General features: G+C 37.7%; 1 protein-coding gene across 1 annotated transcript in view; it reads left to right on the top strand.

Moving 5' to 3' along the window:
- ME1 (malic enzyme 1) overlaps nt 1–13163 on the top strand; it is a 164001-nt gene that overhangs the window by 80868 nt on the left and 69970 nt on the right. Inside the window, exon 6 of the mRNA XM_027645062.1 lies at nt 6677–6780. Within this exon, the coding sequence (XP_027500863.1) occupies nt 6677–6780 (104 nt within the window). The remainder of the gene's footprint in view (nt 1–6676; nt 6781–13163) is intronic.

Raw genomic sequence — 13163 nt, 5'->3', positions numbered from 1 at the left:
CTATAAAAGTAGAATTTCTATAAAGTATTTTATAATTTCCAGTATTTTGGAGGTAAACTAAGAATGACTTAGATGTACCTACAGACTCACACTAGAAGGCAACACTGCTCCCTACCCCTGGACCATCAATAACCCTTGAGCTTTTCACCCATCACTGGATTCCACAAACTGACTGGACACAAACACCAGTGTGTTGCGTGACTTGAAGAGCAGACAGCACAACAGCCTTCTGAAAACTCAAGTGCCTCTTGCTGCTGCAACTTTCTGTCTTTGTGTTTTGCGCTTGGTGGCTCACCCAGCTTGTGCTATTTTGTATATCTTAAGTGTGTTTGTAAATGTTACCCTTAGGGGACTGCATGGTCTCCGCATGCTCGCTCACAGGAATGAGTTTTATTTCCTGGGGGAGCCCTTCTGGTGCCCTGACAAGGGAGGGAGGGACACGGGCAGAGTGTGCGGTGCGAGAGGTCTGGAGGGCTGGCGCCCGCTCGCCACACAGCCCACTGTCTGCCCACAGCCCGCACACACTGGGGCCTTTATGCAGTGCCACATACATGCGCCGGAAACATCCCACAGAATGTCCCTGGCACAGCCTGGCTTTGTGCAGTCTTCTTGCCCAGGGACAGTCTGTGGTAATTTCATAGCGTGTTAGAAGATTCCTGCATGAAGCATTCTTTCCAGCCATTAGAGGGATTTTTATTTTGCTGTTAAAGTTCACTGGAGCTGACAGTTTTTCAGCTGGGTAAAGCTGTCTGCGTGCGTGGGAAATAACTAGAGTATAAGCAACAGGGTTCAGTGAGTATTCAAAGCTACAACTGGTAATTCCTCTTCAGGTTAAGAAATGAATAAGCTTCCTGAGCAGAATCAAGCACATGATGTAAAAGTCACATTGACACTTAAACAACCTTATAAAATTAAAGAACAAGTTGAATTGAATAAATGAAGCCTTTCTTCAAGGAGAAATAACTGAAAATATGTAGTCTAGGTGTGCAAAACTATAGTATCACTATGTGTATATGAAAGAGAACATATTTTCTGTATTGTTTAGCACAACCTTAAATTCTTTTAAACAGAATTTGAAATACTGTAACTTCTTTTCTGTTACATTAGGATATTGCTTCAACAGAATATTAATAAATATTTATATTTTGAACTGTCTCAAAAACTCTTAGTATTCTTCAGGAATAGTTTTATTCGATGGAATTTGTTCTCTTCAAGCACTACACTCAAGATTGATGACAATTAAACATTATGAATGTATTGTCTTGTAAACTCTTGACTATTTCAGGTCTAGAATTTTGTCTGAACAGACAATGGATGATTTATAGTGATGTTTTTAGGGTTACAGATCGGAAAATATTAATTATAGTACAGCTGTTGTCTGCATACACTGTTATCTTTGCCTCTCAAGTACTGGCAGCCACTTGGTTTTGGCAAGGTGAACACAGCTGGGCTCAACTTTTTAAACTCACGTCCAATGTGTGGGGGTTTTCCTCCTTTATTTATAGCTAGAATGACCCATTGTAATACCCCTTTTTTGGCCTCCTCTTTTGGAACCGTTTGTGTCATCCTGTCCTATGGAAATTCCTGTGGAGGAAACTGAGGTGCAAAGAGAGATACTGCTCTGTGTGCCAGTGCCTGTCTGTTGGGCATGTCCAGATAAAGTGTTAGCTGAGACTCCCAGAGATGAGATCTGCTTTTTGGGAGATAGAGAGGATAAGGCCTCTTTTTTCTCCTGCTAGAAAAATCTGATGTTTAGATAGGAGGGGCCATGATCTCTTCTTAGTAAGTATGCTATGGGGCCAGTAGTTCAGAGACAACAAAATTTTAAAAAAATCTTTAGCTCTCTGATTATGAAACTTTTTGCAAAGTATTCTGCACCCTCAAACCCAATTAGTAGCATTCAACTCATCAAAAATTCACTTAGCATTTGGAAACATAGACTCTGTTACATGTTTTAAGGACATCGTCCTGTATTTCAGACTTCAAAATAAGCTTTTTCTAAGAAAAGAAAAGCTTCCTAGTCTACTAGAAATTGAAATCTTATACACTCTTTTTAATGCCATGAAAAACACTTTGCAGCTGTAAGCTGTTCTTGAAGGACAGAAAATTGTGATTCAGCATGTTAGTGCTTACAAATGAAAAATTTAAATGAACACGGATTGATTACTGGGTAATGAGTACTGATAGAAGCTGCAGCTAAATCCAAAACATTGGCTTTGTTCCTACCTGGCTAACTCTTCTATTGGAAAAAGTTTCACATCAAGGGAAATTTCAGTCTTGTGGAACACAAAACAAAAAAAGGTTTGAAATGTCCAACTTTCCTGGAGAACAGAAATTCCACTGTGCTCACCAGCCCTTCCCCAACCTGTGAAAACTGAGACAAGAAGAAGGTTACAGAAAGAATTTACAGTGTATTAACATAAGAAAATATTAACACTTGAAAAAGCAGCAGTATTCCCCTAGTTTTCTTGGTAACTATGTGCCCTGTTAGACCAATCATACTCTGAAATGTATTTAATTTCTGGTGTATGGCATGTCTTTGTCCCAAAGCTTCAGACGTCCCACACAAATGTAGTTCTCCTTAAACTTTATAGCTGTGACTCTAATGCAAATCATCATTTTCCATTCTAGAACTGCTGGAGAGTTTTGACATTTTGATGGTGTGCAGTTAGTTTCTGCTCTGAAGTCTCACCATACACCAAACTCTGTCTGGGTGGCACTGATTGGTTCTGAACACTTGCTGCTGGCATCTTTGTCAGTGGAAAGGCTCAGTGTTTTGCAGTTCTTCACCTCCAATTTTCCATGAAGCTGTTCACTAAAATGTACCTGTTCCAAAGAAACGTCTCAGTGCCAAGTTTGAGAATAGATGACATTTCAGTGTGTTTGTGCTCAACTGATGAAATCGTTAAGTGTGCAATTTTCTGTTTCTCCCTGGTTTGGCTTTTGTAGATAAATTAGAGCCAGGTGCACAGCTCAAGCCTTGCTTGAACTTTGATGCTTTGCTGATCCCTTTAAGTGTGCATAAGTAAGGTGGTATAAATGGCTTGCCTTTTTCTTAGAACCCCAAAGGTCACTGCACTCAGGTGGTGCTTCAAAGAACATGTTATTTTATACAGATAATTCTAAATAGATGTACACGATATTTCCACTACCAGAACTTCAAACCATATTTCTGTTAAAGCTTGAATGTACCACACTAGTGAACCTAAATGTTTTAGAACTTTTTTTTAGCCTTGGAATAAGTGTGTCTAAAAATAAACTGGCATTAACCTTTTCAGTATCATGTAATATGCATAACAAACCCACTAAACTGAAAAAAGCAGAGTTATGTTTTGAAGGAGATTTGATTTCCAGCTTTGGCAACAAGCTGGGTGACAAAAGAAACCAAAGTCATTGAGAAGAGGTACCTAATCATCATGTCAGCTTGACACACTCAATTGTAGGATGGAACTTTTTTTCCGTAATCTGTTTTGAAAACCATGAAATAGTCGATAGCAAATGTTAGTTTCTCAAGATGTGTGAACCCTCTAAAAAAAACAAGCACTATGGACCGGGTTTGCATGGTGTTGACCTGAATAAAGGGATAATGTGCTTAAGCAGCTTATGCATTCTTCAGTGCCCTTTGGAAAGGGAGCGGCTCCACAATGGTTTGCCACTCAGGGCGCAGACGTGACCACTGTTCTTTTCACTTTCTGAATGTTTCATTCTTTTGTCTCCGCCCAGGGTTTCTTCATACGTTGTTCCAAACAGGGCTATAAAGGAACTTTTTGGGGCTATTTCTTGTCAAACTGTAACGTTTGTTAAGCAGAATGCACTGAGCTGTAAAGGAATTTTGAACTCTGAGTATATAGCTGGCCAAGCTTTTCATCAGTGATCTGTTGCTGAATTAATTGTTTCTACTTGTGAGACTTCCCAGGCTAGAGGTTTAAACATATTCCAGAAACACTGTAATAATTGTTTTAAATATTCCACATTAAATTTCAGCATCAAAGATACGTGAATAAACTCAAACTGTGGTCTTACAAAAGGAGCTGCTTTGAAGTTCTGAGTTTTAGTGTTGACTATAGATTTAAATGGTCACAGACATGAGAGATGCAAAAGGAAAGTAGCGAAAGGAGTGTAAGAGCCTGTGTTTCAAGGCAGATCCATGTCTTGTTTAGCACTTTCTGAACAGAGTAACTGTGATCCCTGTTTCTCTTGAACGTTCGCATAATCACTGCCCATCTGATCTGGCTTCTTGAAGGAATAAACCTGACAGTCTGGCTGCAAAGTGCTATGGAAACATCTTCAGTATTTAAAAAATAAAGGGACCGAAGATTTTTTTATTTCATTTTAGGCATTGTTTTACAAAATGAGAAAAAATGAGAAAACAGACATTGCTTAATAAAAAACTTGTGGAAACTCTTTTAAAAGAGCACATCAATTTAGGAAGAAGAATTACGGGAGTTGGAAAAAGATTAAGTTATTTACACTTAATTGGACAGTGGAACATGCAGTATGTTTGCATAGGACATGAACTGGCATGAAAAGCTGGGGTAATGGGATTTTAGAAATGGGATTCCTGTTTCTGAGTCCTCCTGTGATGTTCCTGTCAGAGGCTCCTGGGGCTTGGCAGTTCTTTGTGTGCTCAGTCTGGTGGGAAGCAACAGGCTCTCCAAACTTGCCTGAAGTTTACACATTGCTGAACAGTTCATTTACACTTCCTGTGAGTTTATCTCCCAGAGATAAAAAAATTATCCTTGATTTTTCAGATTTTCCTGAGGTAATTTTAAATAACTAGACAAACTGAAAATTGAAATTAAAAACTAATTCCAGAAATAGTTCTTGACAACAAAGTTTGAAATGATCATATAAGAAAAGCAGACTATAGAAAAGGGACAATTACTTAGAAAGATATCAGATCAAATTCTTGCCTGCATTTTCCTGCTGTATCTGGAATAGGTACAGAATTATGATTTTGATTTTGCTGCTGTAATACTTGAAATAATGTAAATACACAGGTAAAATTGTTTCAGCCAAAAAGTATGCTACTTAAACATGAATGCTACAACGAGTTGATGAAGGGAATAAACAAAATACTTACAGTGTAGTGACTTCACCTTCATTTACAAAGTAATTTTAATTTTGAGATTTATTCAGTTGTCAATTCAAAAAGTTGAATTAATAACTTCTGAAAGGCTGTAAGTAACATGTTAGAAACTGTTTTGAATTGGTGATGAATTTAGCAATGGTTTTAGAAAATTCAGCTTTTAAACCTGCTTGATGTTTAAAAACATTCTGATCTTACATCTTTACTTTTTTTGTGGAAGTGGAGAGTAAAGTGAGGGAGAGACAAACATTTCTATCTGTAGGTCTGCATCAGGATACTCCCGGGGATGCAGAATACTACCAGAGGTTTTAAGTTTTGTGCTGATTCAAATCAATCTTTAACAGGGACTACTGACCCAAAAGATTTTTCAGTTCTACAACATAGAAAAACTGGGAGTGCAATTTAGGCATTTCTCTAAAATTCAGAAATCTCATTTCTGGTTCTCTGTCTGAGGCAGGCTGAGAAAGCTTTCCAGCCTTTTTGCTTCATGCTGCATGCTGAAGGCTCACACGGAAGGAGAGGTTGTCTGTATTTTTCTTTACAATGTTTTTCTAGTTTAAGTTGGTGTGCAACAAATTTCTGTAGCTGATTTGGGTTTCCAAATTGGTTTTGAATGAAAAATATTTAGTCAAGCTTCTGACCGATTCTGCCAGCTGTTTGGGCATGTGTAGGAGTGTTGTACACTACATCCAATGGCAAAATTAGCTTATTCCTTTTCAGAGGCATGTGAGAAATAATAGCAAAGAGTGTGTCTGAGTTCCTTAGAGAGCCAGTGAACGTGTGAGTTTGGGGAATTGCTGTAGCTGAAGTGGATTGTCAAAAGTGATTGCAAAGCACTTTGCACACATTTAGTATTTTGTAAGTTATAATTTGGAAATATATCAGACCAAACCAGGACCTTCTAGCGGTGAAAACATGGAATAATTCAGGCTTGATGTTTTTATGGACCTAGGGGAAAAGTCTGTATCATAAATCTAAAGAAAGAAAAAGTACAAGATTTAAGCATAGGCAAATTCAGAAATCTTATCCAACTGATGGAATGTGGATAATTGAAATGGATAATGCTGGAATCTAAACTGATAATCTAAAAAGCATGAAAGGAAGAGGTCAAAGGCTTGTTTATGTTTTGACATATTGAATTTTAGAAAGCAGCACACTTTCCGAGTATCAGCTCATCAACAGAGTTGAAATGATGGGCTCTGGGAGAGATTGTGGAACATGATGATAGAAGTAAAGACAATGTCCTTTTTAAAATGTCAGAGCACTGTCAGGATATAAAGGAAAAATATAAAAGTGCTAACTAAAGCTTTAAAATATACTTTTGAAACCTGACTTCCCAGAGTAAACTTTTTCAGTTGGAAACTATATACTTCCTTTGAGACTAGAGTATCCCTTTTCTTTGATACAAAAGGGTGTTTCTTTAATCTCCTTATGTTTCCTCACTCTTTATGTAGACATGGATAAGTGGATATGTACTTCATATGCTTGGATTAATCTTCAAACACTGTATTGTTCTCCCCTTCTTATTAAATAAGAGTGTAGTATTGTAGCTTGCTCATGTAACAGCTCAACCATTTTTTTTAACAGACATTGTTGAAAGATCCTTTGTATATTGGGCTGAGACACGAGAGAATTAGAGGTCAAGCCTACGATGATCTTCTTGATGAATTCATGGAAGCTGTGACTTCGAGGTAAGTGATATATCTGTGCTGGTCCTTGATGAATTCCACTATGAACTTCATATTGCCAGAAATAAAGGTCAGTAGCTTAAGAAAGGAAGACTGAGTTTTTAGGTTCCAAATAATTTTTATTTTGAGCATACGATTTTATGAGTTTATAACTGCCTGAACTATTTACCTTTAATATTGTAAATATATGAATTCACTGTATGAGTGGTAAAACTCATCTTGAGATGAGTGAACTCATTTGTCAAACTTCTTTTTCAAGATTTGGATGGCTAAGTATTTGGCTAATAATTCTCTATGCATAGTGCTGTGCCTACATGATTGTCTCTGTGATTTCATATGTGAGATGTCACCAGCCTTAAAGATCTCACACTTGGCAACCACTGCCTCTGCTCCCACCAAAGCCACAACAGGACTAAGCTTTCAGTGTTTTAATTTTAAATGTCATGGTATGGACCTATACCAAGTCAGCTCTTTCACTTGCTTCTTTTTTCCTATACAGAAAGTAGTTAAATGTATTATTAGACCATGATCCATAAAATAGTTCTCGTTACACATCAAATAAAGTTTGCTCATATTTTCCTTGTTTGTTGAAATATTTGGAGTTCTAGCCCTGCATTCAATGTGTATACCTAAAATAGCTCAAGTGCCAGGATCCTTAGCAGAATATGTTTTCTGCATCTGCATCCCAAAGTTGAGGCTGAACTGTGGAACCTGGAAATACTTTCCAGCTCTTCAGTCTTGCCTTGTGCCCCTCAGCATTCTGACTCCATGTTGTGACCTTACCTGGACAAGCACAACCTCTGTTCTTCCTGACTTGGTTGCTGTGCAAAAGAAACTTGGCCAAGCAGGAGGTATTAATTTCCATGCCTGAAACACGTATTCCTTCATGTATTACTATACTCTTCCCCATCATCCCCAGTTAGCTGCCACTCCCTTGTTGATAATCTTGCTATGAAAGTTGCTAGTTTGGCTCTATCCTGTAAAGTGTTTCCTCCTCTGCTGAATATTCCATTTCAGATAAAATTGATGCACCTTCCTAATAGATTCACGTCCCTAAAAGAAGATTTAAAGCATTAAGAAATTGCTCTGTGGTCCATGTTTTGAGAATCTCTGACATAATGCATTCCCTAACTCACCCACCCTTTCTTTAAAATGAACCCTTGTTCTTCTTACTGAAGGAAATCATCAGAGTCAAGCAGAAGATTATCTCAGTAATGTTTGAAAGTCTGGTTGACATGTTCTTTTTACTTAAACATCTTTAAAGCTCTGTAATTTTGAGCAATTTTGAGCAATTTGTGTTTGCTTGACCTTCTGAAAGATCACTTTGTTCTCATCTAAATCGCTCATGGTCAGCAATAGTGTAATTTATTTCATGTTTGAAGTGGGGCTCTTAAAAACTATAATTCAGACTTTATGTGGTTTACTTATGAACTGTGTTGGCTGTACTGTGACATCTGTGTTGATTATGATACTTATTTGCTAAGGTGAAGGGAAAAGTGATGTAGTTAAGTCCAAAATCTAGTCCATTTGATCAATAATTTCACATGTTCCTAAATTTGAATTTGTGTTTAATGTGCCACTGGCAGACTAAGCACTTGCAGCTGATTCTGGCATAACAGGTCTTACTGTTAAAGATGCAGGTCATGATTCCCTTGCCAGCCATTGTGGTGATCTAGGTAGTTGTATACTTTGGTTAAATAATAGTTACTTTTTCCTTGTGAAAGTTTCTGTTATGTTTTTCCTCTTTTCACTTTTCTTAGCCTTCTGCTGGCTGTTTCACTGAGGGAGTATTTGCTTCACTAATCTTAGATGCATGTTTGGTCTGTTAGATTTTAGGTTAGTCATATTTATAGTTAGTTATTGCCATAGTGCTCCAAAAGAAGCATTCTTAATTAGCATTGCCTAATCAGTTCCTGGAATGGCAGAAGTTTTGCAGAAGTCTGTTGTTGTGTTTTCAGTACATCTCCAAGACATACATAACCATGAACATTGTAAAGCACAAGGCTGTCGTATATTTTTAATAAGCCTAAGTTAAAGACACGGTGATGACAGATATTTTCAAGTTGGAAAACTATGTGAAATACCTATTTTAGATCTTTTTCACCTCCATAATTCTCCAGAGAGGCCAAATGCTAATAGAAGTGAGAGCCAGGTTTTAGGAGCACTGCCTCGGAGCAACAAGGAGCAGGCAGCCGTACAGGGTGGTGCACTTTGTACTGGCTTTTCATTGGCTTCCAGGGAATTTTCCTAGACATGCACATCATCCTGATTGATTGTTAAATTTTGAAAACCTAGATTTTTATAAGCTGATGCAGCATAATTTATAGTGTTTCATGTTGAAACATGACCTTTATACAGTAAATGCCATAATGTTTAATAAAGAATGGTATAGTTTCGTCAACTGCAATACTTTCCTCTTCTCAGCCTCCACTGCTATTCACCCCCAGAAAGATCTTCTTATGAAACACAATTATTTATGAAAGAGTCAGGATTTAAAAAAAGCAAACCAACAAACCAACAAACCCACAACTTAAACTATCCATTACTAAAAGATTTTGGTACAGTATCCAGTGCACTATCATGGCAGAATGGAACTAGTACATTGTGATTTTTCCCAGATGTGGGAAGGCAGAAGCATATGGAAAGTGTCTGGATTTCTCTTGACATGAATCCAGTGAACAGCTTTTATTTATTTACTTATACATTTATCTGTTTATTTATTTATTACCAGTGCCAGCACCTGCCCTCTCTGAGGGCATGTACTGTAATTTCTCTGGACATTGCCAGATGTTTCTTGCTCTTGTGTCAGTGTGGTAATTTAGGGGAACAGGAATATTCTAAATAGAAGGAATGTTTTGTTACATGAGGAAAAAATGGACAGTAGTCTTCATCAGTGAAGAACATAAAGTGGAATTCAGAAACGTTTGTTAAGTTTCTATACAAAGAAGTAAATTTTTTTAAATGACAAGTTGTTCTTAAATATCTATGTTTACAGAGGAAACTCTGAGAGGAGGGATTTCTAAACAACACTTTGGTAGCTGGGATTGATCCACCAAGACTTCCTGTGTAACCAGAGAAAATAACTCTATGTTTTTATTCCAGTTCCTATTTCTTCCCTACTTGACTGTGATAATGCAAAGAGAAATATATAAATGGCCAAGAGGTATTCATGTACAGTAGTGAAGGGATTATGGAAATGCTTGAGAGGAAAATATGTAAAATGGAGACAGAACAAGAAATGATAGAAGAGGAAAAAACACCTTTTCAATGAGGGACTTGAATTGTCTAATGCAAGAAATAGATTTAAAGGGGATGGAAATTTTTTTCCATGTTTCAAATGATATTTCATTTTCACAAATCTGGTAAAAATAACTCCACCCTGAAGACCTCCAAAAAATGTCAGAGTAGGGAAGAACAGCATCGTACCAGCTTGCTTTCTGCTGCAGGTCACCTCTGGTGGAAGTCATTGTACATTGGGCAGGGACAATACTGACTTACACCTCTGGCCTGTGAACAGAAAGGAAACTTAGAAAATGGAAAGAATCTGATGGAATTCCCGTAGTTTGTTTCCTTGCCTACCTACCACAGCCCCAAGGAGCTGGGTGGAATTATTATTCTGTTGTGAGCTAAACCCCATGGATTTATGATGTGTAAAAGAAACCCTGTATCACTGAAATCATCTTTCTGTGTATGTGTGATTGTAAGTTTTCAGTTTCACTTCAAGATGCAAATAATAGTGGTGGACCCTTGAAAAGTAATACCATGTGTCGTCTACATTCTCTTCTGTAATCATATTTTGATTAAATCCTTCCCTGCTCTTTTTATATGCTGTGCTTTTCTCAAGTTTGTGAGTTATAAACTGAGCTGCTGACAATTGTAATTCAGTATGTTCCATCCTAAATTACCATGATGTAGTCATTATTCCTCATTTGCCTGATTACATTATTCACAGATGGTAGCAGTGTTTCATTTCACTTTGTGTGTTACTTTAAAACAGTGTTTTATGGTAAATATGGTTTAGCTAGCTTTGAGAACAACTGTAAAAGCAATGTTTCCACAAAATACAAATACAAAAATGTTTTAATAGATGCTTTCATTTAGTAGATTTCATTAGAATATAGTTCAATTTGTGAATAAATAAATTCAAACAACCCTTACTTTTGGCAAGAGAATATACTAGCAGGAAATCATCTTAAAAGGTGCATATAGCTGTGCATCATTAAGGGAGTGGCTGGACACTGTGGTGGTTCTGACATTGTGTTCAAGCACAGATTATGAGTACAAGAACATTTGTGTCTCTATTCTCTTTTGCTCTGTAGTGGTGCAAGACCAAGACTTATGTCATGCCTGTATGTTCCCATACTGATTAAGTTAAAGTGGCTGTCAGAACATGTGCAGAAAGAAATGCTACTGCAACAACTCCCTCATATGGCAGACTTTGTGAAGACCTTTCTGTTTGTAGATTTTGTTGCTTAGTGGGACTTAAGCCCTTGGAGGCAATTTTTCAAGTCTATGGCTACCTGCTCCTTCCATCATTTAGCAAACATTAACTTCCTAGTGAAGATCCCTGTGGACAGCAGGATAGGAGAAAGGTGGGTCCTTGGGCAGTAGCCCCTAGACTGCCTTGACTACAGCTACAGTTGCTCTTTGAACCTACCCCCTCAGTTCCTTCTTGTTTTACGTCTGAGATTGATGTCCGGTAATTGATGGGCTTGCATTCTTCCTGAAACTGCTTGGACCCAGGCTTCCTTGCCCACCTAGACTCCCAGGTGGACTTTGCTTTTATACTCACGGGGTAAAACCATTCAGGAGGATCCTTATGTTTTTTGACTATTAAAAAAGACCCTTGAACTAAAAAAAAAAAACCACATTGTCGTTTTAAAACAGGGACTGTTGCTTTGGATAATGGAGGGTGCTGTGGCAGAGAAAAACTCCAACAGTTACATAAGCAGGATTCCTTTTTTTTTATCCTAGTTCAACTAACTGTGATGTCTTGCCTGAGGAAAATTTTGGGATTGACCACATGACTTGTAACTATTATCACTTGCAACATTTAAATTGTTAACAGATGATGCCACCTCTAGGAAACTTGTTAAGGAACCCTGAACCCTTTCCCAGGCTGTGGTGCTTAGTGCGGTACCACACTTGGAATCATTCTCACCTGCCTGTGTAGGGGAAAAAGAGAAGTAACCTCGGTGTAGTGTGTTTTTTGAGATGGGATGCTTGTGTGCACATTTGACACTCTTCAGTTGCCAAAACCAGGGGACTCTGCCATGTCTTCTGGGTAGAAGACGTCTACTTCTGTGTGTTCTATTAGATAAGGGGGGTAGGGTTTTTTTTAGTTTGATTGTTGGGGTTTTTTTATTATTATTTAGTTCCTTTTATCCCTCTTCTTCCCTTTCCTCTTGGTTCATTTGGTGGTTAAATAGTACCTGATTACTGGAAATGTTACGAATGTATGCTTTACAAACTTTTTGGACACAGTAAGTGATATAAGGAGAAGTGAGTCTCTCAGTGAAGCAAAATTGTGGCGGGATAGACAGACCATAAACACATCAGGTTTATTTGTAGAGAGAGACTTATTATTGTTTGGAATGCGAGACCTTAGAGAAATTCTGAGCAAAGATCAGCAGAGGAACCTTGAAGAAATAAATCCTCATTGATCCCTTATAGAAAACACAAAGTAATGAAATCCTCAAACACAGTACTGAGCGGGAAAGCTGTTGTTTTATTTTTGCCAGCAAGATAGAGTGGGGGAATATTTTAGTATTTTTAATATACTTCTTGTACCAAAATTAATTCTGGAGCTCAAATTGTATGTATTCATCTTCTAATAATGCTCAGCTATGTCCCAGACTTGCTGCAGCCATTCAAGACCCAACAAGAGAAGAACATGCTGTTCTTAGGCTTTTCTTCTCCAAACTATTTTAAGAAGGGATTTTTCAAATGGAAAAGGCCTGGGTAATCTCAGTTACTTTCCTTCATCTTTTATAGCTCCAGCAAATGGTGGGCAGGATTCCCAACAGAAGTTAGCTGGTGCAACTGTATTGTAAATGGAATGAATGTTGATTTATTTGAATAATTTGTATGAGTGTAATATTTTAACAAGGTATATATTGTTGTTACGGAAGTACAGTAGTTTTCCAGACTGTTAGAAGCAGCAGTTTCATATTTTTTTCTTTTTTTTTTTTTCCCCTTTGGAAACTCTAGTGAGTAAAATATCAAATTTTTGGCTGTAGTTTACATCAGAATGCAGTAACTTATCTGTACCTCTTATCCCAACTCTGTCTCTCCTCTGCCAGAAGTCAAGAATTATTGCTACCTATATTTCAACTCTCGGGAAAACTTTCACTCACTGTCAGTTTGGCTAATGGGATTTGGGTACC

Source organism: Corapipo altera, unplaced genomic scaffold (assembly GCF_003945725.1).
Source record: "Corapipo altera isolate COAL_440 unplaced genomic scaffold, ASM394572v1 2, whole genome shotgun sequence".
In the NCBI taxonomy this organism is placed as follows: Eukaryota; Metazoa; Chordata; class Aves; order Passeriformes; family Pipridae; genus Corapipo; species Corapipo altera.
The sequence above is the reverse complement of the archived record's forward strand: the minus strand, read 5'-3'. Positions and strand labels throughout refer to the sequence as shown.